This window comes from Cebidichthys violaceus, unplaced genomic scaffold, assembly GCF_023349555.1.
Source record: "Cebidichthys violaceus isolate CVI_PGR_0920_01 unplaced genomic scaffold, fCebVio1.0.p SCAF_21, whole genome shotgun sequence".
NCBI lineage: Eukaryota > Metazoa > Chordata > Actinopteri > Perciformes > Stichaeidae > Cebidichthys > Cebidichthys violaceus.
In genome coordinates, this window is record NW_027176384.1 from 1,691,548 (window position 1) to 1,717,341 (window position 25,794).

The window sequence follows — 25,794 nt, forward strand, 5'->3', positions numbered from 1 at the left end:
ATATTTAAACCAGATGGTGAATCAGAAAACTAATCAAATATAAAACTTGACTTTAATCTGTGATCTGTCTTCAGTCTGGTATGACATTGTGATATTGAGAACAATCCGATCAGTCCAATCAGCTGCAGCGTCCAATCAGATAACTGATTAACAATGAGGGGGCGTGTCAGCCCTTAAAACACTTCATGGAAGGCTGCTCTGGTGCATCCTCACTCCTCAAAGCACAGAGCTTCTGAAGTTAGAGGGCTAGTATATACACACATTATATATATATATATATATATATATATATATATATATATATATATATATATATATATATACACACACACACACACACACACTGTTTTCATTTTCTGTTAATCAGCTTGTGGCCCTCAAAGTAATCTTGCGACCCTTTTTTCAGGGTGCAGCATCTTACATTATCTCAAAGAATAAAATAAAAATAAAAAAAAATGAAAAAAGATGACAGAGGGAGCAAAGAACAAGTACGATCTTTATTTCACCCTGTTTATTACAAATATTGTAAATGCAGGTAATAACATTGTTTGCAGAGTTCTTTACAGCTCCTGTGTATCCTCAATAAATAATAAAAGTGTTAATATTTGACAAAGTGATCTATACTGAAGTTGAAGTGTCAGTTTGACGTCATGTGAGTTCCAGAAAGGTTGAGGTAACTGAAGCCTCTTCGTTCTGTGGGTCTAATTGCACACTTTCATTGCTTTCAGTGAGGGAAACCAGCTAAACAACAAGGCTTAGGCCTAATCTGATGTAAAAGTAATCATGCTGCAGAAGAGCAAGGACACAATTTGGAGAACACACACTGATGATTAGAAGGTGATAATCATGTCTCTGGATTATCTAAGAGTGCTAACAGTAAAGTCTGAAGAATTGTTCTCCTGATAAAAACCAACAAGGCTGCTTCATGATAAAACAATGTTAAGATTTAAAATGATTTTCTTCTAAAACAAACAAGCAGCACACCTTAAAAAAAAATCCCATTATTTTTACATACAGCTGTCCTTTAATACAATACTAACACAATAAAAAATATATAATAAAACACAATAAAACGTAATTTGTTAATGAGCCCAATGGCTAGTGCAAGACAGTCAAAGTCTATAAACACCAACATGGAGGCATTGCTATTTACATCAAAACGTCTCACATGCATTACTAATCCAAAATAATTTTTTTTCTCAATTTGATGATACTGACTTACAAATGATCTCATGACTAAGAAAACCGTTTTTGTGTGCTTTTCAGTTTTGCCATTACTGACAATAACAACTCATTTACTCCCTTCATTGTGCATCTACTGCATGACTGCTACTAAATCAGTCTATTTAGCATAGCAGTAGCTTTTTTCCTATTGCAAATGTAACCTATATATAAAAAAAACTAAATGTCTGATTGCAGCAAATGTCGGTCCCCACTAGGGCCACTTCTGCGGAAGACTGAAATCATCCATTTTGTCGACAGTGTCTCTCTGCTGTGATCTACCCCTCTTCCTTCTCCTTCTCCTCCTCCTCCTCCTCCTCCTCCTTCTCCTCCTTCTCCTCCTCCTTCTCTTTAGCTGAGTCTGCAGGAGCCGACTCCTCCTGGGTTTCGGGCGGATCCACAGCTGTGTCTGTGGGGAGCTCAGGGCTCTCCTCTTTTGGGGATTTGGGAGGCTCCTCTTCTTTTGTTTCACCATCAGTGGCTGGAAAGCTTTCCGCCTCCTTCGCAGGAATCTCCTCGTCCTGCTCCTCCCCCTCTGCGGGAGGCGTGTCCCCCTCTACGGCCGCTGTCTTGTCGTCCGTCCCCTCCTCACTCGCGTCGACCACCTTCTCCTCCGTTTTTGACCGTTCTTCCTCCGCAGGGGCCGTCGCTTCTTCCAGAGGCGGCAAGTCCTCCTCCACAGGCGGGATCCCTTTTCCCGTGGGACTTTGCGGTTTGTCATCTTCCACGGGAGCCGTGCCCTCCGCCGCCATCTCTTCCTCTTCGTCTATCTCCTCCTCCAGGGGAGGTATCATCTGTTCTTCCCTCCCTCCAGAGAACAGCGTATCTGGGTAAACTAGTTTCAACTGCTCCTCAAAGTAGTCCTCCAAGTACAAGCCTGCGCTCCCCACTTCGGAGGTCGCCTGTACGATCAGTGCACAGAAACAGAAATGAAAGAGTATGTACTTTATTAAATGACAATCACTTTGCAGATAACTCATATAGAGTGATGTTTACCTTGTAGTACTTTGCGCAGTTGAAAAATATGAGCCGGACGTCTGCAACAAACTCCTCTGGACTGTTATAACCGTCACCCTCCTGCGACTTCGACTCCAGTTTCTTCTTGACAATCGACAAATCCATCGGGGTCTTGATCAGCTCTTTGTACCGCTTTGTCTCCTACATTAAAACAAGCAAAAACAATTCAAGCACCTAATATAACTCAATTAGAGTGAGTGTCAGCAAGAAACAGTGCAGCTTTTAATTTATTGACATAACTTACTGATGGAGTCGCAGGCTGCTGGAAGTCTGTGCTGAAGTCATTGCAGAACAGACGTAGGAGCAGCCTCTCACACCTCTGCATATCATAAGAAAAGGAAGCATTCGATCAAACATTTAAGTGGTCGGGTTATGGAGAGGAAATTGTCTCCCTCAAGAGGCTGAGACTTGGATGGAAAACAGTGAGAAGGACTATAACAGCAGAGCGACAAGGCTTAAGTAATGAAGAACAGCTGAGTGAGCGTACCCTTCTTCCAATAGGTGGGAACCCCTCAGAGACGGGGTCATCCTTGCTGTCACAGTCGTACTCCATCTCAGGAGAGGCGAGGTCCCGGCAGAGCGAACAGAACCACTCCCCGCTGTGGAGAGACATCAGGACAGGAGAAGCTGTTAGGACTCACGTATGGGTCGGCAAACTACTGAATATGATCATATCTGTGCCGTCTGCACAGACCGCCCAGGGTTAGTCACTGAAAAGCCCTGGAAAACAGGCTCATCAGAGTCCCTGTCATCAATGTACATTTAGGATCATCTGTCAATTTCTTTTTGAGAAACAATGTGTCTCTCACCTGGGGGACTCATTCAGAGCGGGAATGTGGCAGGCCAGATGAAAGACTTTGGGACACTTGTCGCAACAGAGCAGCTCCCCCCCGTTCTGACAGACGGCGCACCAGTCCTCGTTAGGGTCCTCCTCCGGCTCCGCTCTCTTTTCGGACTCGGGCTGCGCTGCGGGCTGTGGACGCTGCTCTTTGACCGCTCTGCTGGACTCTGCTCCGGCCTCCGATCCAGGCGCCGGGACTGGTGCAGGTACCTTCAGCTGTTGCCGAGGCATGGACTGAGCCCCGGTGCTGCTGTCCGGCAGGCTGGAGCCGACGCTGGACTGCACCTGTAGGCCGAATAAAATGCAGGACACATGCAGTTGGATACAACTGGCGCAGTGCCCGTCGAGGGTCTGTGGCCCAAAACTAAAAGGACCCAGACGGCCACAGATTTAAAATCTTGTTAAAATCTGAAAAATATTGAATTATGTTACCGTTTTAACTCATTGTCCTCATAAATAACTTACAAAAGGCACCCAAAGCACTTATAAAAACATCTCAACTGTTAACTATTTACTGTGGAATTCTACTTAATATATTTACTTGACGGAGAACTATTAGTTTCGCTACAATTTAATTTACAAAACAACTTTTTGAGTAGGCTTTCTTCTTCTACCCCTGCCTATACCAACAATCCCAGTTCCAGAAAGGGTGGAAAGTAAAGCAAGAAAGCGTTTGAGCTTTAAATCACTAAATCCGCTCCTAAAAACACACACAAGTCGCTGTTCATCATTGCTTGTTTTGACATAACCACTGCAGTTATAAAGTGTTATTATAGCATTAAAGTTGTATTATTAGCGTTATAATTTAGCATCAAATCAAGCAAGGAAATACAGTCTTACACACAGGTGGGAAAAAAAGACAACCAAGCGGCGGCTTACTCATTCCATTCTGCTTCCAGTCGCTCGTTTGAACTCCAAGAAAGTGAAGAAAGAGTTTGGTACAGTGAACTTTTGTCGATGATCCGTGGTCTGCCCGCTGCCAACTACATGCTGGACTCAATTTGCAGACCCACGAAGACTCGCCCCTGCTGCTGAGCACTTGTTTATACACTTAAATGTATTAAAATTGAATGTGACGCGTGTCCAAATTGCACAAAATTCTACAAAAGTACTCCCATGGATCTCCAGCAGGACACCTGCCAAGTGTGAAGTAGACCGGATGAGCAGCTCTCGAGATCAAAAGAGATCCCTTGCTTTATAGTAAAATGACTCGGACAAATAGAACCCAGACAGTGAGCATTCGGCATTTCAAGATGCTAAACTTAGCAGGACATTCCGGACTCGTGCAACCCCAGTAATTTTCTTACAAATCGAACATCGTCCTCGTCTTCTGGTTCGTCCTTGATGACGATGACGGGCCCTGGGGACAACCTCCGTCGTCGCTTGGCTGAGGGGGCCGATGGAGGATCAGAGCTCTGCCTCCAGGAAGTCGTCCTTCAACAAGGAGTGAGAGAGAGAAGGGAAGATTGTGAGCATGATGTAGTTGAGAAAAGACACACTGGCCTTGCTTACACCAATTGTTTTGGAAGATCAGAGAGTGTTTAAAGACAGCTTAGTGACAACATAAATGTGATGACAGAGGGACATAGTTTTTATTCATTTATATCTTAAATATAAGCTGATATTTCCGGGAAGCAATTATATTGCAGTCTACAACAACAGAGTGGAGTGTAAGACTGAAGGCTGATTACAGACAACTGCTGTGAAAACGTGACATCATTTGATGTCATTTCAGCGTTGTGCGTAGACGTTTAATCACATAAGTAGCACTTCCCACGCATCTATCTAGGTAACAAGCACATATTCAAAACAACATGAAGGAAAAAGATCAGCCATAATCTAAAGAGGGGAGGAACTGTGATTAGGAGGACAGATTTTAGGATCTTTTCTTACCCTGTGCCTCTGTCTGAGGAAGATGGTTTGGCCATTGGGGAGTTCTGCCTTGCTTGAACTTGAGAGAAGAGGAAAATTAATCGTTAAAAGGTTTGGAAGTCGTCCTTAATTAAAGACTAATTTTGACACAGGATAACATCTTTAGGGCTGTTGTCAAATCAGAGCAGCGATAATGACCTGCTGTGTGATTAAACACGTTGGTTTTGTCTGTAGTTGCTGCAGCTAGACTCGGACCGAAGCTGGGTTTGGGAATAGAGATGGTGATGGAGGGGACAGCTCCACCAGCCTCACTCCTCTTCAGGAAGGAGGACTCCGTTAGGCCCCGCTTAAGGGAACAAAAACAAAAACAGGGTGTAATTACTGCTTTTTGATAAAAGTTACACAAAACCAGCCTAAACAGCACTTTGTCTCTAGAATCATGAGAGACTGGAGACGTGGTAGGTCCCTCTCCGTTCTCCTACCAACCTGTTGTAGTGACATCTGTGTAGCTGCTCCAGCAGACATGGGCTGTGGGTAGCGGGACGTACCCTGCAACACATCCATGGGTTTAGGGGGGAAGCTGGAGCTATGGATCAGATCTCTCAGAGACTAGATGTAGAAAAGAATTGAAGTTGAAATAAACAGTTTAACGGTGGGTAGGTTTTAAAAATAATAAGTTTAGGGTGAATTTTAAGTGACTTTTCCTGATTGAAGACGGTAAACGGTTGGGGGTTTAAAAGCTGGGAAGACACAACATATATATGAATATATAAATACCATTCTTCTATTATTACACAGTGACAATAAAATAAAATGTTTCTCAAGAATAAAGTCCTGATACAAGACGACTATCAAGAAGCGAGATAAATATAATCTAATAGAATAAACAACTTGATTCACCCGCTTTTATAAGAGAACGTTTTATCAATACTGTTATAGCAACATTCGTGGCAATAAAACTTGTGTGATTACAAAACATGAAGTGGGCTGAAGACAACACCAGTGACGGGAACATGATGCCTTCCTGGTCATTTAAACTTTGGCTGTTCACCATATAACGCTCCATGTGACAAGCCAAAACACATCTCATTCTTATCTTTCTACTGGCGCTAACCTACCTGAGCAGCTGGGAATCCTGGGTTGTGGAGCATGGATGATGTGGGGCTTCTAGGGTTGGGGTAGGAGCTTCCGTATCTGCGTCCGGGCTGTCCCAAGCTTGGAGGGCCTTGGGAGGAGGGGGACCCTCCGTGGGCGGGTCGGGTTGGGGGTGGAGGAACGGGGTGTCCTGGGACCCTGACATTTTGGTACCAGGACCAGTGGTTGGGGGGGGGCTGTCTGTTGGGCTGCTGGGCAAGCTTATCCACCTTGGACAGAGGAATAACAGTCAATTCCATTCTATTCAATGGAGTAGTAGCTCAGTAGTGAGCACAAATTTGATGATGAATATATAGAAAGATATGTATATATATATATATATATATAATATATATACATGCATCTGGAGCTGAGCCAATGTGCTCTGTCTCTGCTGAGCTGAGCCAGCAAGACCTCCAGTGGGCGCTTCTGCTCTGGGACCTGCCTGGTGGTTGGTGATGGGAGGCCGGCCCTGGCCCCTTTCTACAACCAAAGAACCTGGAGAAGACAAGCAAACCATCAGAGAATATATCATGTATGAAATCATATAGACCAGGTGCCCCAGCTCATCTCAAAAGAGAACCGGTCGAGTAGCAGTTTACATCCATTGTTGCTCAGAAGTAGAGCGATAAAAACCCCAAAACATAATTCCTAAAAAAAAAAGGACTAAATTCGATGCAGGAGAATTCCGTCCATTCTTCTTCTTTATCAAAACCTGGCGCCTGCATTACCCACTCGTTCAGAGATTTTGGTGTGTTATGCTAATAGCGGTTCCAGTCTTAAGCTGCTTGCCTCAAGCAGGAATGAGGATCAAGCTACAGACAATAAAATAAAAAAATCACACAGGTGTTTCCAGCCTCTGGTGAACTTAATGTTGCTGTTTAAGACTACTGTCTGTAGGTTGACATTCTCTGTCAAAGAAAGAGAATTGGTTCACACATGTGGTAAAACAAAAGATAACGGGGAGGAGAAGATTATGTTATCTGAAAACATAAAGATTAAAAAAAATGGTTTTAGACCAGATGAGATTAATACCCTGGAAGACTGAGATGCAACAACTATCTTGTTTACTACATTCAAGAGCACACTGACACATAAAGATTAATTCAAAGTATGGGATGACGTCACCAACGGAAGCCTTTCTATGGAACTCTCCATCAAACTGCTGTGCACTCATTACTGTGAACCATCTCACTAAAAATAATATTTTTTCCTTTTCTTGAATCTCAGATGCTGATGTAGTTATTCTATCAATCAGAGATCAACAGTAACCTTACATTTTTCTAACTATTATTCACAGTGTGCAGCAATAATAGAAGTATAAACACAAAGGTAATGAACAAAACACTGTGTAGTTTGTAATTATTTCTTTAGAAGACAATTTTTTAAGAATAACGAGTCATTAATCGGCGGTGCTTGACTCATAATAAAGTTTCTAAGGAAGTGCAAGTCTTACCAAGGTCTACATTCGTGGCCCAGAAACCAGAGCGACACTGAAAGCGAACAGAACTCTGAGGGACGATGGAGGGATTACAGCTCGCTCTCATCAGGTAATGGATCTGGAAAAGGATCTAGAAGACAGAACAGACAAATTACTGTTGTAAAAAATGTATATATTTACATACTATTTCTCCAGCGACAGAAAGTGCATGTAACAATTACTGCTGTTCGATGTTAAAGCCACTCACCAGTCTCTTGCAGTACAGCAGGGCTGTCCCACTGTGGCTGGCTGTGGCCCATTTAGTAAAGCTGATGACGTGGTCTAGGTGCCTGCTCAGAGAGTTGACGTCCTCTTGCTGCTTTTTCAAACCCAGCTCATGGTCTTTAGTCAGAGCCTATGAGTAAATGTTGGCATGAATGAAAAAAAAATGTATTTCACATGTCATAACTGCCTTTGAAACGTCATAAAAAATGTACCTCAAGCTGGTTAACCAGAATCTTTCCCTTTCTGTTGATCTCCATGATCAAGTTACAGATGGACTTCTTTATTTCATTGGTGACAGCCTTCCGGTTCTCCTCCACTTGATGGAGTCTGTGAAAATGAATTTTAATGTCATCAACATCAGTTTTTAAAGTGATTCAATTATTAGTATTACTATACATAGTAACTCTCAAACAAATGTGCTCATATCTGAAAAAACAAACAAACATAAACTCTGATCAGGTCCCAGCTGTAGAGGAGAACTTTACCCGGTGCTGATACAGCTGGACACGTCCTCGATGGCCTTTCTTTTCTCTTGCAACTGCTGCGTCATGTTCTCCAGATGCTGCTTGTGGTTCCTGTATGCATCATCCAAAAACTGGTAGCTGGAAAAAAAACAATATGTGCATTGATTATTATGTTTTTAAACGGCTGTTCTTGTTCTTTTGGTCCAGTTCAATCTATTCCTATCGCCAATGACGATTAATATAATATGACTGATATAACTTGTTTGGATACTAACATGGTTTTGACATAAATACATTAAGCCTCATCAAACCTTGCAGCTGTGATCATCAAACATCAAAAATAATTTGCTTCAAAGCAGGAACAGGCTTGCTAAATTATTGATTTATTATTTACCATTGATTCATATTTCATATTTATGGAAGATGAATAGAACAATACATGATTACATTTTAGGGAGAAAAAAAAAAAAAAAAAAAAAAAAGCAGCCTACTTGTGATCCTTGTGCTTAAGCAGCTGACAGTCCCGACATGTGAGTCGGTCACACGTCTCACAAAACAGCTTCAGTGGCTCCTGCTTGTGTATGTCACAAAACACAGGCTTCTGTGTGGACATACCTACTGCTTCTGTGATACATACATGGAGGGGGGGGGGGAGAATTAGGAACACAGAGAAATGTAAAGTCACCTTATGTGTAGGGGTGTAACGGTTCACAAAATTCTCGGTTCGGTTCAAAAGGACACAGTGGTGCCACGGTTCGGTACGTTTTCAGTACAGCAAAAAAGCAGAAATGCCAAATCCTCACTGGTGAGACTCTCAAGTAGTCTTAAATAATGAAAGGTCGTGTTTGATACTTAAGATCTTCTCTAAAATCTTCCTCTATAAACTCAAACAGACACATTTCCTGAAAAGTTTTAGAAGTTTTATTTTTCAGACTTAGTTACAACGCTGCGGGTCTTGTTCTATCTCTCTCTCTTTCTCTCTCACCTCATATTTACTTTAAAATCAACACTTATACAAAAGGTTTACTAGATTATGATCCATAAATGTGGTCAACACTCGTCTCTCACTCATTTCCTCTGTTTCGTTGTTGTCTGTTCTCACTCATAGCTCTGCTGAAGTCTCTGTCCTACTGGAGAGCAATTTGTTTTGTTCCTTTATAGTTTATGTGTGTTAACTTGTTGTACAGTACAAAATAAACAATAATAAGAAAAGGAAAGTCCTTCGTTTTGTGCCCGTCCTCTTTAAAGCCGCTAACCATTACAACAGACGTCCGCTCCGTAGGTCTGATACCTCCGCTTATCACGCTGCTCACTAATCGCTCCATTAACAGCTGTTTCCTCCGTAATAATGCAGGCTTTAACTGAACAACAGCTGCTAGTAAGGACAACACGGTCAACAACGCCTGTTGTCAGTTCTCCATGTTAAATTAACCTGGTAGTCGATCGGTAATCAAGACTGTTGTTGTTTGTGAACATCCGGTCACGCGATAGGACCGTGGCGAATCAGGGAAGGACATCACGTTACGTCGGGTGGGTTGCCATGTTTGAGCGCAGTGGCTCCACCAATTTCAGCTATATTTAAAAAAAAAAAAAAAAAATCAATTTAATATTATTCAAAAGTATTGTTCGGTTCGTAATGCGTACCGAACCGTGAGCCCCGTACCAAACGGTTCAATACGAATACATGTATCGTTATACCCCTACTTATGTGACATTAAATGTTCACTCAGCTTTTTAAAACAACTAAACAATCGTCACATTTTGCCGACATCCCCGAAACTCATCTGGTTGGTTGACTGCAGAGCTTTGAATATCTAACAGCGCTCTATCATCAAGTATAGAATGTCAATGCATATCACTGAAGTGCAGCATGCAACATTTAACTTGTTTTAGGTTCATCTAATTACAGAATAACTGCTGTTTTTCTGCCGCGTACCACACACACACACACACACACACACACACACACACACACTACCTGGAGACATCTCCTCCTTCTGGCGTATGGTGTGATCCCTGGTGAACTTGACCCTTTGGTGCGCCTCAATACATGTCACACACAGAAACTCCACGCACTCCACGCAATAACCGGTCGCCTCTGTGTTGTCGTCGCAGCTGATACACAACTATTGACGACAAAAGTAAAGGACAAATGAAAAGAAGACAGGGGGTCATGAAAACTGTTTGGAGACGAGTGGCTCGGGGCAGGACGGTTGGGGCCTGTACCTGGCTGGACTTCTCCACGGTGCTGCTCGGCACCTCAGCAGAGTCCTTGACGAAGAAATTATCCAACATGTCCATCTCCCAGCATTCCTGTCTGCATACTGGACATCGAACAGCACCCACTGGAGCGGGAGAGACAAGATCCACTGTTAAAGGTGTCAGCGCACAACCACTGACAGGCTTTTATTGTTTGAAACAAACAAATTCACCAAGGAGTTTAATATAATATATACATAGAGATAGGCAATATATGTGGCCGTTTGAGACTTAGGTGTTAGTGACATAACACATATTTTTACTTTGTTTGAGTTCAAATTAGCACTTGTTTATCTGCTTGTTCTGAGTGACATGAACATGAGCTTTTCTCACATGATTTGGTGTCGACTTGACCTTGTGAGTCGCGCCTCGGGTCTGCGCTCCTGAAGGGGGCCGGGAGACACCTCTTGCAGAAGGAGTGAAGACACGGCAGCAGTTTGGGCTCTCTGTTGTGGAAGCTCAACTTGCAGATGGGACAGGTGTCCATGAGCCCGAAGGCGCCTTGTGGCTTCAGCCTCTCTTCCTCGGCCGGCAAACTTTCCGCCTCGTTTTCCACAATAATGACAATGTCGTCGTTGTCAACATTTTCGGCACTTTCATCCATTTTGTTTCACTGCCCCGCTTCCTGGTGCTTTCCTTTCAACCAATCAATTACGATTGAAAACAAAGGCTAGCCTATTTCTGGTTTATCAAGCCAGAGAGCAAATACACATTATTAATATTATGCATTACAATATTAAAGACGTGGACAATTCATTCTACAACATGGTTTATCAAACTGTGCGATAACAGTTTTAGTTGAAGTGCAACTATTAATTATTTCCGTTTTGAAAGCTAAATTAGCATCGTAGCCTAATTCAACAGCATGTTATAACAGGAGCCATAAACAATTAAGTCCCGGTTTGAGGCGTTTCTTACTCATACACAAGAAAGATAAGAGCGCATAGTCACTTATGACTTCAATTTACGCTACGTACATAGTATTTTGAAGCTCATATGTCCATGGGAAAAGCGGCCATCTGTACACTCTTCACAGAAGGCAAAAACACAAACCACATATTACCCAGGTGGCACTACGGTTCTTTAAAGCTATAGTGCCCGGTAGGGGACAAACTACATCTATGGGTAGGCAACTTGAAGTTTGACATTTTCAACCAGTGGTGTAAAATATTGAGCCCTATATAACGTTATATAGTTAAAATAGTTACTATTAAAACTCGTTGTACGCGTGAATGCCTTACATTGGGTTGGTTTATTTGTTAGATATTATGTTTGTATCACTATCTCAGTCATTTGCCAGTTAAGGTGGGAGGATCCCGTAAGAAGGATGATCTTTGTATTTGGGAGGAGTATTTGCTGTGGTCAAAGAGCATGTGTCATTATGTGAGCACTGTGTCAATATGTGCCATTTCGCATATTCAATCGCAGCTGATTGAATTAACATACAAATAGTAGCACTGGGAAAGTTTGCCTTAGACAACTCACACTTTGAAGAGCATGGACTTGACAGCTGTGAGTCACTCCATTCCTCTGAGTGACGGAAATAGCATACCGTTAATGGGACTCGGAACTTATGGAGATCCCCGCACGGTAAGACACGTTATTCAACCACATTACTTACAGGACATTAATTAATAACTTACATGTAAGTCACAATATCAAAATCACTTTTCAATTTGAGTGATATTCTAAGATATTATTCGCTCATGAGAATTTTTTTTTTTGATAGACCCCTAAAGGAACTGCATATGAATCAGTCAAATTGGCAATTGACATAGGGTACAGACACCTTGATGGGGCTTTGGTCTATTTCAATGAACATGAGGTGGGACAAGCTATAAGGGACAAAATTGCAGATGGAACTGTAAAGAGAGAGGACATCTTCTACTGTGGGAAGGTTTGCAAAAGTTTGCTTTTTTTTTGTGCGAGCATCTGAAAAGTGTAGCATTTGCCTGCAACAAACTGCTACGCGTTTACTACAACTAATACGTTTTCCGTCTGCACTGATTATGCAGTTGTGGAACACATACCATTCCCCAGAATTGGTTCGACCTGCTTTGGAGAAAACTTTGAAGACATTGCAGCTGGATTATGTCGACCTCTACATTGTAGAGATGCCCACAGCCTTTAAGGTATGCGTGTATGTCATTTCTTCTTCTTTATTACATTTTATTGATATGAGTATCAATCCTGTGAATTATAGTCCAAATCATTTCTCCTCACTGAATATTTTTTATTTTCTGAAGCCAGGAGATACATTTTACCCCAGAGATGAGAATGGGAAGTACATTTATCACGAGACAGATCTCTGTGCAACATGGGAGGTGAGACTTGTTAGAAATTCACAAGAACCCACAGTGACACAATATAGTCACTTTAACCAAGTTCCTCATACAGTTTTATCCTTGATCGTAACTCTTGAACTCTCTAAGTGACGCATACTGAACATCCTGCTGAGGTCAATTAAGTTGATTTGCATACCAATGACATCACTTCCAAAATATCTGCCTGGCGGGACAGCACATTTGGCAGAACTAGCTTATTCCATAAAGCTTGTTTTTGTGCTAAAGTTAAATCTCAACACATTTAACAATTCTAATGCGTTGATAACACGTCCTACATTACATCTAAACTGTTGCATATTTCACAAACAAATGTATATCTAAAAAGTTATGAAAATATTGTTGTGAAAGAAAGGTCACATCGGGCTTTTAAATTTATAATTGTCTCAGAAAAATCTATGTGAAGTATTTGTCACAATAAGAAAATGATTAATGAGCTGCTCAATTGATTTAGCTGATTCAATTATTTTTAACTAAAATATGTTCTGTTGTTTAATTCAAAAGACATTTAAATAAATATAAAATATTGTCAAATTGATTAAATTATTAGTCAAATGTATTATGAAAGAATTTTTGCATATCAGTAAATAAAACACACACACAAACTAGATTTAATTATCCTATTTTGGTCCTAATTCAAAGTAATTTCTTTTTTTTTGCAGTATGGATTAGAATGAGTAATACAGTGTTCATCAAAGGAGAAGACATTTTTGTGTTGTAAAACAAATCTGAAAAATATGTTTTAGTTAAACCTAACCAGAAACGTTATAATTTGGATATGTGTTGTGGAAATGCAAATAACAAATGAATTTCTTTGTTACTAAGCAAAAAATAAGGCAAGTTGATTGATTTTCAAATGAGGAATACATTTACAGAAAACACCCATTGTGACATTATGTAACATTTCAGATCTTTGCCTCTAGAGAGTAGTACTGAGAAAATATTTTCAGAAACAGGTTTTTATGAGTTAAGGAGAAAACTGACTATAATTTGATAATCAAACATGAAAATCGTCTCTGCCTTTTCTCTCGGCTCAAGTCTACAAATCCATTTATTCACAACCACATTAGATTCAGACTACCGAGGTCAATGACACAGAAAGAGAATAGAAATGTGCTGACGGTCAGTCTCCTGTGTTGTGTGCCCATAAAACACTTCTGTTCAAAGTCTAATTTGTTGCTTTATGACTGTGCTCTTTTTTTAATGTTGTGGACAGGCTTTGGAGGCTTGCAAAGACGCTGGGCTGATAAAGTCTCTTGGAGTATCCAACTTTAACAAGAGACAACTGGAGCTGATCCTAAACAAACCTGGGCTGAAACACAAGCCTGTATCAAACCAGGTAGAGAGACCGGATAATGGCACACTATGTTCTGGAGATGAGGCAAATCAAATAAATAGAAAAGAAACCTCAGATAAACACAAAAAAATGCCCCAAGTCAGTGACTTATTATTATGCTAAACAAATAGAATATGAAACTGTAGCGACATACTAAGAAAACTTGCTTGGCAAATAAACACTGACTCACATGAAGAATTGAGTTGTTCTTCAGCAACTGACAAAAACTATTTGTGTTTTTTCCCTTTTTTGTTAATACAGGTTGAATGCCATCCCTATTTCACTCAGCCAAAGTTGCTTGAGTACTGCCAGCAGAAGGATATTGTCATTGTGGGATACAGCCCTCTGGGGACATCTAGAGATGCATCGTGGTATGGGAGAGAAATGCACTTTTTATATATATATATATATATATATATATATATATAGTTAATGTGTAACTTATAAAAGCCACTGGGTTCAAGGATATCCATATGACCATGACCATGAACTTACAAAGGTAGCATTTAATGAAAATGTTACTTGCAGTGTCATCATAAAATACCAATCGTTTCAACAGGGTAAACCTAAAATGCCCCCCGTTGTTGGAAGACGAGTTACTGAAATCGATTGCTAAAAAGCATAACAAGAACACAGCCCAGGTGGTGTTGAGGTTCAACGTGCAGCGAGGAGTGGTGGTCATCCCAAAGAGCTTCAACCCTGCTCGCATTGAGAACAACTTTCAGGTTTGTTTGTCTTGCACCAGTTTAGACAAACATTCAGCATGCTGGGGAGAGCCTGCAACAGATCCTCTAGCAAAACAGGAAATGTATCAAATGTGTTGTTGTTAACACTGCAGATATTCGACTTCTCTCTTTCTGATGCTGAGATGAAGGCAATTGAGGGATTGAACAAGAATATTCGTTTTGTGGAGCTTCTCATGTGAGTATGGCAGGCTACATACTGTGAATTATGTTTCTGTTCCTGTAATAAACAAATAAATACAATTTATCTTTACTGACTCAACAGGTGGTCTGATCACCCAGAGTATCCATTTCACGATGACTACTAGATACCACAGATGTCAAGACTTCAATTAATTGGATCAAATAAACCAGCAAGGCGTGCTGATTTTGTTGCATGCTTTTAAATTATGTGCATTTAATGTAAAATAATTTTGATTGTGTATTTAATGAAATATTTTGATGTATGCTTCACTTCAATGATGAAAGCGATTTTAATAAATAAAGACCATATTGTTTTCTATTTTCATTGCAAGCCTTTGTGATTGATTTAAAGACGGAAGTGGAGGATGGCTCTTGCCGTTTGTAAACTGTTAAAGAAACCGCAATCGCTCATTGTTGTTGTATTGTTGCAACAACGGCTGTTTATGAATTTGACATTTCAGATTGAGCATTAAATAGTAAGTTAGATCACGTATTCGGCTGAAATGTAACATACTTTTTTTCCGTTGTTACTGTAAAAAGAGATCCCCTATAAAAACAATGCTGACTTCAGGTGCCGTAGGAAATATTCCAGTTATGCTATTGAAGTGTCTGGCAAAGTGGTACAAAGGACTGTCAAAATATTTGTAAAAGGTAAACAGTTGCTCAATGTCTAGCATGTAGATAGTAGCCGTACCATGTTCGGTTGTAACAAGTAATGCGACCAAGTGTGTCCTTAATTATAAACAGAATACCATTGTTTACACTGCCTTTTATCCAACCTGCGAACTCGGAAGTAGTACAACGTTTCCGAGTGGTTTTGAAGGCACCATAACAGCTATCCAACCTTGCTACTTGTAGCTAGCACATTGGCTAATGCGGATACAACACCCATAGACGACGCTATATTATACGGGAAGAGACACTCGGCAGAACAAAGCAAAAAGGATTATAGCCTTTTTTCTATGTGATTCCGATTAACCTACTGAAGCCATGGCAGACTGTCCTGCTCAGCCGACTTTCTCAGCTAACGTCAATGTTAGCTGCGCAATGAGCAGCGGCAGCTAAGCTGATTTTAGCCAAATTAGCTAGCTGTATGCTAGTTTTTCATTGCCTCAAATGCTTCAATGAATGAGGGTTGTCGCACGGACAGAAGGCATCAGTAAACAATGTGCGCTTGCTACTTAGACTCCTCCTTGTTGTGGTCCAGCTCGGCTGATTCTTAGCTACCAGATGCTCAAAGAAGTGGACGATAAGCCCGGAGAGCGAGTGTGATTACGTTAGCTAATAAACATTACCAGCTAGCCACGGGACTAATCCAACCGTGGATAACTTTGTTGGGAATGCATCATCACGAAGATATCATGCATTACACAGGTACACAGACGCAGCAATAGCAATGCTAGCTTGCGTAACGTAATATCGTAGCCAGGATTGTAACGACAGAGCCGGGGTGTTTTTGTTTCCAATGCGTATTTTGGAATCCTTGTGATCGCCCCTGGCCCAAGTCCTGATTTTGTGGAGTTGTCGTTTGCGAGAAGGAACGATGGCATTTCTGACTAACCCTGACCTCCGTCCCAGGTAGGGGAGTGGTGGTGAAGACAACCCTGGCTTGGCTTGTCCCGGCCCGCTGTTTATGGGTGATGGCAAGACATTGATCATTAGCAGCTCTGTTGTATTTATGCATTCACCTTCAAACCAGATTATGAGTCGCGACTGGGATGCCATGTCATTGAAGTGAATAGTTATTCGAGATATTTGAAGGATCATGATGGACACGGAGGAAGTTCCCCAAGACGAAAATTATTGGAAATAACCATGGACTGTTGAGCTCAACTGGGTGCATTTTATCAAAAACTATTTTTTTTTTTTAAAAGTGTGTTTCACTGGCACCACACCAACATGTCGGCATTTGCTGAGTTCGTCCCCCCTCCAGAATGCCCAGTTTTTGAGCCGAGTTGGGAGGATTTCTCGGATCCTTTAGGATACATCAACAAGATCCGACCCATTGCGGAGAAAACGGGCATCTGCAAGATCCGACCCCCCGAGGTAAAGTCCCATCTTATTTCACACATTGAAACAAACATGGAACAAAGTCTTCGATGATTTGCCTGTTATGCTCCTGCGTAGATGGATCTGGTTCACCAGGGCCTGCGTGGATTTTGCGATAGGCAACGACGTTAATAGTTCCCATTAGAGGTCAAATACGGATTAATTTATTTTGCACTCAACTGCACACATTTGGTACTTCGGTAAACTTTTTTTTTTTCCTTTTTATTATCCAGAAAAGTTTTGGACAGGCGGAATTTATTCAACAGTTTTCGTTCACAATTCCTTTGTTTTTGTTTTCTTCATCGCTAGCTTAAGTTAAAGCTCAGTGATTTTTACTGTTAGCTGCGAAGATGCGACATTGGGCTACATGCGGGCCTGTGGCTCCTGTCAGAATATTAACCAACATTTATGCTGTAGTTATATCGACTCACGAGCAGTCATTCGAGTACATTTCCATTTCCTGGGACCTTTTTAAATCTTAAGGTGTGTCTTATGTGGCCAACAAAGCACCGACACTCTTTCAGGACAGACTGAATTACATATAGAAAATAATAGCTTTTAATTGTCATTATTTATGCAAAGGTGCCTGAAAACTGCACTTTGTAGACTATGATTACTGTGTAATGAATAGTCAGAACGTATTAGCTCATGTTAATCTTCTTTAAAAACACTTTGTTCCAAGCTGCAGTGTTGTTGCTGTCGTTTCCTCATTGATTGAGGATGAGTTCTCTTATTTTCTTGTCTATCAGGACTGGCAGCCTCCCTTTGCCTGTGATGTACGGAACTTCCACTTCACTCCTCGAGTACAAAGACTGAATGAGCTTGAGGTGAGTTTGCTATGAAGTTGCATCACAATAATACTTGAGTGAAGCTATGTCGCAGGCGCTGCTTCATGAATGACATTCAGAATGACATGTATTTGGTATAATTTTAGCTTATTATGCTACGTACACCTTGGATAGAACTATGCAGACTCCACCTACAGTGTCTTCTGTCTTGCACCTGTTGAGACTGTGTTTTTTTTTTTTTTCAAGCCTTCTATTCCTTTTTTACATTGTTTAACATATGAAGAGTGTAGTGCAAGAGCAGCAGGGCAGATTTTCACGGTATGGTCGTGCATCAGTGTGCAGCCATTCAAATGTCATTGTGCCTCAGGTGTCCAGGGTTGTGGCTGCATTTAGACTCCTCTATCCTGTCTGTCCAGGCCCTCACTCGGGTTAAACTCAACTTTCTGGATCAAATCGCAAAGTTCTGGGAGCTGCAGGGATCCAAGACCCGATTTCCTCATGTGGAGAGAAAAGTGCTGGACCTCTATCAGCTCAGCAAGGTAAAAATATATATATCTTTAATTTTAGCCCGTTTTCTGTGTCTTTTAACTTGGCTGTTAAGTGTTGCTTTTGTCCTTAACACCAGTAAAAATGCTCATATCGGTGTGTGTGTGTGTGTGTGTGTGTGTGTGTGTGTGTGTGTGTGTGTGTGTGTGTGTGTGTGTGTGTGTGTGTGTGTGTGTGTGTTTTGTTTTCTCAGATCGTGTCCTCAGAGGGCGGTTTTGAGACTGCGTGTAAGGAGAAGAGGTGGTCCAAGGTGGCCAGCAGGATGGGCTTCCCAGCGGGAAAAGGCACCGGCTCACTGCTGCGCTCCCACTATGAGAGGATCCTCTACCCATATGAACTCTTCCAGTCTGGGGCCACTCTGACTGTGAGTGCTGCTCATTTAACAGAAGCTAACACAGTCTGCGTGGGGGATTATATTGCGTTCTGTACCTTTTTTTTCTTTTTTTTTCGTGGAAATTTCTTTTCGGCCCAGTGTCCCTCTGTATATTCAGTCTAGAATTGTTTTATACTATGGCATATTAACCAAACCCGCCTAACCAAATCGCACACATCCTGTCACAGTAATACTAAAAGCTTCAATGGACTGGTTTTTTAAAAAGGCTTCGAAAACCCAACTTGTTTTCAAGTCCTCCTTTCTCCAACCAGGGCATCCAGCGGCTATACGACGAAGGAGACGACGAAGAAGAGGTGGATGAGGGCGTCGGTGAGGACGCAGAGGAGGAAGAAGAGCTAGATGAGGAAGAGGAAAAAGATGGCGAGGGCGACGGGATGCAGACTAAAGAGCGGCTTCTGCCTGAGAGACGTTCCAGGCGCCTTAAGTCTGAGGTAAATGGGGGGAAAAGATTTTTGTTTTATATATATATATATATATATATATATATATATACACATATACACATATATACATAAATGTTTTGCCAAGCTGATCTCAAAAATTTAATAAGCTGTTAGTTATTTTTAATAACATTTTTGGTTAGATATCATTTACGGTTATTTACATCATGTTATTTATTCCTTTTAACATCTGTTGATTTAAGCATCCCTGTCTCAGCTGTGCAGGCTTGCTCCCCAGAGGCCGTCTTAACATTTGGCCTTTCAGCATGATCACTTTGTTTCACCGTCTGCTCTTGTTGTGTTTCTCCAGAGGGAAAACAAGGAGCCAAAAGGCCTAAAGATCTTCGGTACAAATCCCAAGATGGTTGGCTTGGAGATTGTATCAGCTGGTAAGTATAATTTTTTGTTGACTTGTGTTTTTACACACGGCTGAAACCGAGTGTTTCTATTCTCACGCCGCCGCTTTCCCCCCTTTTTTAGATGACGGATTCAACAAGAAGCAGCGTCACCTCAAAGCCCAGGCCTTCGCCATTAAAATGAGACCACGCAAGGAGACCCTGGAGGTCAACTTTGTGAGTGCCAGTTCATTTCCTGGTGGTTGATGTATTTTTATGTCTGTGAGGAACCTCTGGGCATGACCACCTCCGTATGTTCTGTGGCGATTCCCCCAGATCGACCTCTACCTTTGCCTGGTGTGCGGACGGGGCGATGAGGAGGACCGCCTCCTGCTGTGCGATGGCTGTGACGACAGCTACCACACCTTCTGCCTCATCCCGCCTCTACAGGATGTTCCCAAGGGGGACTGGCGCTGCCCTAAGTGTGTCGCTGAGGTGAGGCGTGAGCGCTGTCTGGTCAATCAAAATTCTTAAAGAAAGATGAAATAAATAAATTGATTATTTCCAGATTCTGCCAAAAATCATATTAACGTAATGTCCTCCACTTTCCATTACATATTCAACCCTCGTATGTGATGTAAATTTCTATTATAATGAATCTTCCCTCACAGGAGTGCAGTAAACCCAGGGAGGCATTTGGCTTCGAGCAGGCAGTGAGGGAGTACAGTCTGCAGAGCTTCGGAGAAATGGCTGACCACTTCAAGTCTGACTACTTCAACATGCCTGTTCATGTATGTAAAATGCACTCGGCGAGCTCAGAGTATGTGTGCTGTTACGTCGCTGTCCTTTCCGTCATCTGGATGTCACACGTTCTGCGTTAACAATTAGAGGTTTAATGTGTCGCTCACAGCAGGGGGATTTCATTATTTCCGCCCTTGTGCCTCCAGATGGTCCCCACGGAGCTGGTGGAGAAGGAGTTCTGGCGCCTGGTCAGCAGCATCGAGGAGGATGTCATCGTGGAGTACGGCGCTGACATCAGCTCCAAGGAAGTGGGCAGCGGCTTTCCTGTCAGGGACGGTAAAAGAAGGCTGCTGGGAGATGAGGAGGTGAGAAGATTTACTTTATGTTTCCATAAACTCTTCCAGCTCATTATTTTCCTAAACTTTCTATCAGAGGTTTATAACCAGCAAAGCACTTTTTTGATAAGGATTCCCCTGGGTCCTAAAGGCATTACCTGGGTCATTTATTCATCAGACTTCCATCTCACAGATCCTCTTAAAGCTTTTTTCTTTTTCTTTTTTAACTTAATGGTGGTACATTAAGTGAAAACATGACATCTGCCCTGAAGTAAAAGAAAGCACTTTGTTTCTTCTCCTGTTAGGAGTATGCTAACTCAGGCTGGAACCTGAATAACATGCCAGTGCTGGAGCAGTCGGTGCTCACCCACATCAATGTGGACATCTCGGGTATGAAGGTGCCCTGGCTCTATGTGGGCATGTGTTTCTCCTCATTCTGCTGGCACATCGAGGACCACTGGAGTTACTCCATCAACTTCCTGCACTGGTGAGACAATTCTGACACGTGTATGGTTGGTGAAAAAGTAGCAGAGAAATACTATAGAAAGACAGTTGAAAAGTAATATTCTTGAATTATTCATGCTCACAGAAGCTAACCGTGTTCTGTTCCACTTGTGTGTCTCTTTGGAAAAGAGCATTAGAGAAATATCTTTAATGTTAATGCATTCCTCTGCTCTCCAGGGGTGAGCCAAAGACTTGGTACGGAGTGCCGGCCTCGGCAGCAGAGAAGTTGGAGGCCGTGATGAAAAAGTTGGCTCCAGAGCTGTTTGACTCGCAACCTGACCTCCTCCATCAGCTGGTCACCATCATGAATCCCAATGTCCTCATGGAGCACGGTGTCCCAGTATGTAGTCTGAGCCGTGGTGTTGGATCTGATTAGATATTGGTCGTTGGGGTTCATGTTGGTTGTTAGTGACACATATGTTCATCTTTCCTCCCTCAGGTGTACAGGACCAATCAGTGCGCGGGGGAGTTTGTGGTGACGTTCCCCCGGGCCTATCACAGTGGCTTCAACCAGGGCTACAACTTCGCAGAGGCCGTTAACTTCTGCACCGCTGACTGGGTGAGGGAAAAGCAAATACTTCTTCCATTTTAAAAATAGTTACATTGAAACGATTTTTATGTTGAATGTGCATATTCATCTTTCACACATTCCCTTCCTTAGTTACCGATGGGTCGTCAGTGTGTGGCCCATTACCGACGCCTCCACCGCTACTGCGTCTTCTCCCACGAGGAGCTGCTGTGCAAGATGGCCGCTGATCCAGAGAGTCTTGACGTGGAGCTGGCTGCTGCCGTCTTCAACGAAATGGGAGAAATGATGGAAGAGGAGACAAAACTCAGACAGGCTGTCCAAGAAAAGGTAAATGTCTTCGTCTTTTAATTTATGCATGTAGAAGTTCTGGGTGATTGGCAGTTATCTGACTTTGAACCTGTGCCTTACCTGTAATATAGCTGTTAAGCGCCTTTTCTGTGTCCCCTTCAAATGGCAAGTTTTATATTGTCACAGTATGTTTAGAGATGGCGTCATCCGTGCTCTCCTCATCTACAGGGGGTACTGTCGTCAGAGCAGGAGGTCTTTGAGCTTTTACCCGACGATGAGCGCCAATGTCACAAGTGCAAGACGACCTGTTTCCTGTCTGCACTGACCTGCTCCTGCAGCCCCGACCGACTGGTCTGTCTCAGCCATGCAGCAGATCTCTGTGACTGCCCCCTCGGCAACAAGTGTCTTCGGTAAGAGATCTTTTGGTTTTTGGTACAGTTCAAACGATGTCTTACAACATGTACACGAGCGGCACACTGTCGAGGAATCCAATTTGTTTTGGCCTCGAACATTCACTTGACCCACATACACCACATTCCCAAGTACATATCTGCATGATATATTTCAGGTATCGCTACGATCTGGAGGAGTTTCCGTCCATGCTGTATGGGGTCAAGACACGGGCTCAGTCTTATGACACCTGGGCAAAGAGGGTCACAGAGGCCTTGGCTGCCGACCAGAAAAACAAGAAAGGTTTCAAAACTAAAATACCGCCACAAGATATGTACCTGTTGCGCATCCTTTTGTGCCATTGCGTGATTTTTCTTCTTCCCGTGTGTCTCATAGATCTTATTGAGCTCAAGGTTTTGCTGGAGGACGCGGAGGACAGGAAATATCCTGAGAAAGCTTTGTTCCGACGCCTGAGGGAGATGGTCAAAGAGGCGGAGACATGCTCCTCTGTAGCGCAGCTGCTGCTCAGCCGCAAACAACGGCATAGGTCAGTGGACATGGATACACAGGGGCCTTAATGTCATCCAACAGAAAAGCAATTTACTGATAACCCGGCATGAACGGACATTTTTTTTTCTTTTTTCCATTTGCAAATCAATACCGTACCTGCTCGGGTTCAAAGGTGAACTAAATGGTCAATGTTTTTCCATGTATGTCTGCAGCACCCGTCTACGGTCCGAGAGCAGTCGTAACCGTACCAAACTGACAGTGGATGAGCTCAAGGCCTTCGTGGATCAGCTCTACAGGCTGCCCTGTATCATCAGCCAGGCCAGACAAGTCAAGGTGAGTCCCCTCAATACCTATGTGCCGGCTCAGGCACTCAGTTATCAATGAAATACAGTTCACACCTTGATTCGTTGCCTTTATTCCCTCTTTTGCCTCCTAACTCCTATAAACGACCTTATTTCACCATCAATACTGTTGAATTACTGCTACTCTACCTTCTCCTTTACTCATGATGTGTCTGTCACCTCTCATGTTTCCAGGAGTTACTGGAGAATGTGGAGGACTTCCACGAGCGAGCCCAGGTGGCACTGTCAGACGAGATGCCAGATTCCTCCAAGCTGCAGGCGCTGTTGGACCTGGGCAGTGGCCTGGATGTAGAGCTGCCAGAGCTGCCCCGACTGAAACAGGAGCTCCAGCAGGCCCGCTGGCTTGACGAGGTGCGCTGTCACGACACCCTTCGGATTTCGTGTGGTTTGGCCTAGTTGTTGTAGTTTGTGGTCTCATGTAAACACGGCACTGTCCTCATCATTTCCCAGGTGCGCGTCACCCTGGCCGAGCCTCACCGCGTCACCCTGGAGCTGATGAAGAGGTTGATAGACTCTGGGGTGGGCCTGGCTCCCCACCACGCCGTGGAGAAGGCCATGGCCGAGCTGCAGGAGATCCTCACTGTCTCCGAGAGATGGGAGGACAAGGCCCGTGCCTGCCTGCAGGCCAGGTGAGGTTTCATACTCGGAAAACGGACACATTTGGACTCCATGCGGATGTTTGCACTTTCCTAACTGATCGTCCCATGCCTGTCTGTCCTCCAATAACCCCAGGCCTCGACACAGCATGGTGACCTTGGAGAGCATTGTGCTGGAAGCTAGGAACATTCCAGCATACCTGCCCAATATCTTGGCCCTCAGAGAGGCCCTACTGAAGGCCAAGGAGTGGACATCTAAGGTGGAAGCCATTCAGGTACCGTCTATGTGTACGCTATGTCATTTAGGAGCCTTTCTAATCCATATCTAAAGCTGTATGTCCCTTTTTAGGATCTTTGATTGAGACTTAACTTAGGTCTCGCATCAGCTGAAATGTCTCTAGCCTCTCTACTGCTATCTTTCCCCCTCACACAGAGCGGCAGCAGCTACGCTTACCTGGAGCAGCTGGAGAGCCTGCTGGCCAGGGGTCGCTCCATCCCTGTCCGGCTCGATCCGCTAGTCCAGGTGGAGTCTCAGGTGGCCGCAGCACGAGCCTGGAGGGAGAGGACCGGTCGCACCTTCCTCAAGAAGAACTCCACGTACACACTGCTCCAGGTGGGCCACCAGGGGAAAACGAGTGTGCCTATCTACTGTCGGCAGAATAAAAACATATTCATATGTTTGTTGCTGTCCTGTGCGCCTCATCTTTTAGGTCCTCAGCCCTCGCGTGGATATCGGCATCTACGGCAACAGCAAGAGCAAGAGGAAACGCGTCAAGGAGCTCATGGAGAAGGAGAGGGGGAGCTTTGACCCCGACGCCCTGAGCGACCTGGAGGAGAGCCTCGAAGAGGTGCGGGAACCTTCCACCGTCGTAGCAGCCTTCAAGGGCAAAGAGCAGAAAGAAGTGGAGGCCATCCACTCTCTCCGCGCTGCCAATTTGGCCAAGATGGCCATGGCCGACCGCATCGAGGAGGTCAAGTTCTGCCTGTGTCGAAAGACGGCGAGCGGCTTCATGTTGCAGTGCGAGCTTTGTAAGGACTGGTTCCACGGAGCGTGCGTGCCTCTGCCTAAGACGGGAACCCAGAAGAAGGCGGGTGTGGGTTGGCAGAGCAATAGCAAAGACTCCAAATTCCTGTGTCCGCTGTGTCAGCGGTCTCGGAGACCGAGATTAGAGACCATCCTGTCGCTGCTGGTTTCGCTGCAGAAACTGCCGCTGCGTCTTCCGGAAGGAGAAGCCCTCCAGTGTTTGACAGAGAGGGCAATGAGCTGGCAGGTATGGAATTACTGAATAGTACTGCTCTATGTCGATCACTGAATTTCCAGGGTTTTACTTTTGATCATCCTCACACCAGTTTTACTGTCTCACCAGGACCGAGCGCGTCAATCTCTGGCCACGGAGGAGCTGTCCTCGGCCCTGGCAAAGCTGTCTGTGCTGAGCCAGCGCATGGTGGAGCAGGCGGCGAGGGAGAAAACCGAGAAGATCATCAATGCAGAGCTGCAGAAGGCTGCTGCCAACCCGGACCTGCAGGTACTTTTTTTTTTTTTTCTCTCCCATCGTCAATGATTTTACATTGTTCTAATTTCTGTTCTAAACCAGCACATCAGTGAGACTGTAGGAATTCTGTTTTGAGGTGTGGACTGTAATTATTGTGGTTTCCACTGGGACTTTGTATGTAAAACTAGAATGCACCAGAAGAGGGCACTAATGTGTAAACCTGAAGTAGACCACAAGACCTGCTCTCAAATGTGAATAAGTGCAGGGAGTTACAGATGGCAGGTGGTCCAATTTTAAACCATTGAATTGGGTAAATCTGAAAAGGACTATAAACATAGACCATAAACCTACTCGATATCTGCATTTGTGGCTAAGTA

At 43.3% G+C, this 25,794-nt stretch overlaps 3 protein-coding genes across 7 annotated transcripts in view; 2 read left to right on the top strand and 1 right to left on the bottom strand.

The window, feature by feature from the left end:
- Positions 1-482: 482 nt before the first annotated feature.
- Positions 483-11,553, bottom strand: trim24 (tripartite motif containing 24). Of its 4 annotated transcripts, XM_068716866.1 has the most exons (20): positions 11,491-11,553; positions 10,847-11,194; positions 10,481-10,599; positions 10,233-10,380; positions 8,746-8,878; positions 8,276-8,392; positions 8,003-8,117; positions 7,774-7,920; positions 7,542-7,656; positions 6,444-6,583; positions 6,070-6,315; positions 5,438-5,560; positions 5,150-5,297; positions 4,973-5,030; positions 4,387-4,513; positions 3,048-3,364; positions 2,726-2,837; positions 2,483-2,557; positions 2,218-2,379; positions 483-2,123 (listed from the first exon to the last, which is right to left on the bottom strand). In XM_068716866.1, the coding sequence occupies exons 2-20, from the start codon at positions 11,115-11,117 to the stop codon at positions 1,500-1,502; spliced, it is 3,297 nt and encodes a 1,098-aa protein (XP_068572967.1). In that variant the 5' UTR covers positions 11,118-11,194; positions 11,491-11,553; the 3' UTR covers positions 483-1,499. The 4 variants fall into 4 exon arrangements, with proteins under 4 accessions (XP_068572967.1, XP_068572968.1, XP_068572970.1 ...); XM_068716867.1 differs by having other exon boundaries at positions 8,746-8,875; positions 10,847-11,553; XM_068716869.1 differs by having other exon boundaries at positions 6,531-6,583; positions 10,847-11,553.
- Positions 11,554-11,887: 334 nt separating this feature from the next.
- Positions 11,888-15,442, top strand: LOC137877202 (aldo-keto reductase family 1 member D1-like). 2 transcript variants are annotated; one of them, XM_068716949.1, is made up of 9 exons: positions 11,888-12,103; positions 12,243-12,410; positions 12,529-12,645; positions 12,760-12,837; positions 14,072-14,194; positions 14,453-14,562; positions 14,751-14,916; positions 15,030-15,112; positions 15,200-15,442. In XM_068716949.1, exons 1-9 carry the CDS (start codon positions 12,011-12,013, stop codon positions 15,240-15,242), a joined length of 981 nt encoding a protein of 326 aa, XP_068573050.1. In that variant the 5' UTR covers positions 11,888-12,010; the 3' UTR covers positions 15,243-15,442. The 2 variants fall into 2 exon arrangements, with proteins under 2 accessions (XP_068573050.1, XP_068573051.1); XM_068716950.1 differs by lacking the exon at positions 12,243-12,410.
- Positions 15,443-15,955: 513 nt separating this feature from the next.
- kdm5a (lysine demethylase 5A) overlaps positions 15,956-25,794 on the top strand; it is a 15,082-nt gene continuing 5,243 nt past the window's right edge. Inside the window, exons 1-24 of the mRNA XM_068716870.1 lie at positions 15,956-17,163; positions 17,916-17,993; positions 18,371-18,493; positions 18,694-18,864; positions 19,146-19,325; positions 19,645-19,723; positions 19,815-19,906; positions 20,006-20,164; positions 20,341-20,460; positions 20,617-20,775; positions 21,051-21,232; positions 21,427-21,589; positions 21,689-21,808; positions 21,911-22,105; positions 22,295-22,476; positions 22,635-22,759; positions 22,853-23,003; positions 23,179-23,299; positions 23,503-23,679; positions 23,779-23,957; positions 24,061-24,199; positions 24,358-24,537; positions 24,635-25,195; positions 25,292-25,450. Of these exons, the coding sequence (XP_068572971.1) occupies positions 17,017-17,163; positions 17,916-17,993; positions 18,371-18,493; positions 18,694-18,864; positions 19,146-19,325; positions 19,645-19,723; positions 19,815-19,906; positions 20,006-20,164; positions 20,341-20,460; positions 20,617-20,775; positions 21,051-21,232; positions 21,427-21,589; positions 21,689-21,808; positions 21,911-22,105; positions 22,295-22,476; positions 22,635-22,759; positions 22,853-23,003; positions 23,179-23,299; positions 23,503-23,679; positions 23,779-23,957; positions 24,061-24,199; positions 24,358-24,537; positions 24,635-25,195; positions 25,292-25,450 (3,942 nt within the window). The 5' untranslated portion in view covers positions 15,956-17,016. The remainder of the gene's footprint in view (positions 17,164-17,915; positions 17,994-18,370; positions 18,494-18,693; positions 18,865-19,145; positions 19,326-19,644; positions 19,724-19,814; positions 19,907-20,005; positions 20,165-20,340; positions 20,461-20,616; positions 20,776-21,050; positions 21,233-21,426; positions 21,590-21,688; positions 21,809-21,910; positions 22,106-22,294; positions 22,477-22,634; positions 22,760-22,852; positions 23,004-23,178; positions 23,300-23,502; positions 23,680-23,778; positions 23,958-24,060; positions 24,200-24,357; positions 24,538-24,634; positions 25,196-25,291; positions 25,451-25,794) is intronic.

Excerpts from the sequence above, each read along its gene's own strand:
- LOC137877202 (XM_068716949.1), top strand. The coding sequence starts at position 12,011 with ATGGACTTGACAGCTGTGAGTCACTCCATTCCTCTGAGTGACGGAAAT. Across the intron at positions 12,104-12,242 it reads CTTATGGAGATCCCCGCACG|ACCCCTAAAGGAACTGCATA; the intron begins GTAAGACACGTT and ends TTTTTTTGATAG. Across the intron at positions 14,563-14,750 it reads ACATCTAGAGATGCATCGTG|GGTAAACCTAAAATGCCCCC; the intron begins GTATGGGAGAGA and ends TCGTTTCAACAG.
- trim24 (XM_068716866.1), bottom strand. The coding sequence starts at position 11,117 with ATGGATGAAAGTGCCGAAAATGTTGACAACGACGACATTGTCATTATT. Across the intron at positions 8,393-8,745 it reads CTTAAGCACAAGGATCACAA|CTACCAGTTTTTGGATGATG; the intron begins GTAGGCTGCTTT and ends TTTTTTTTCCAG. Across the intron at positions 3,365-4,386 it reads ACGAGGACGATGTTCGATTT|GTGCAGTCCAGCGTCGGCTC; the intron begins GTAAGAAAATTA and ends TTCGGCCTACAG.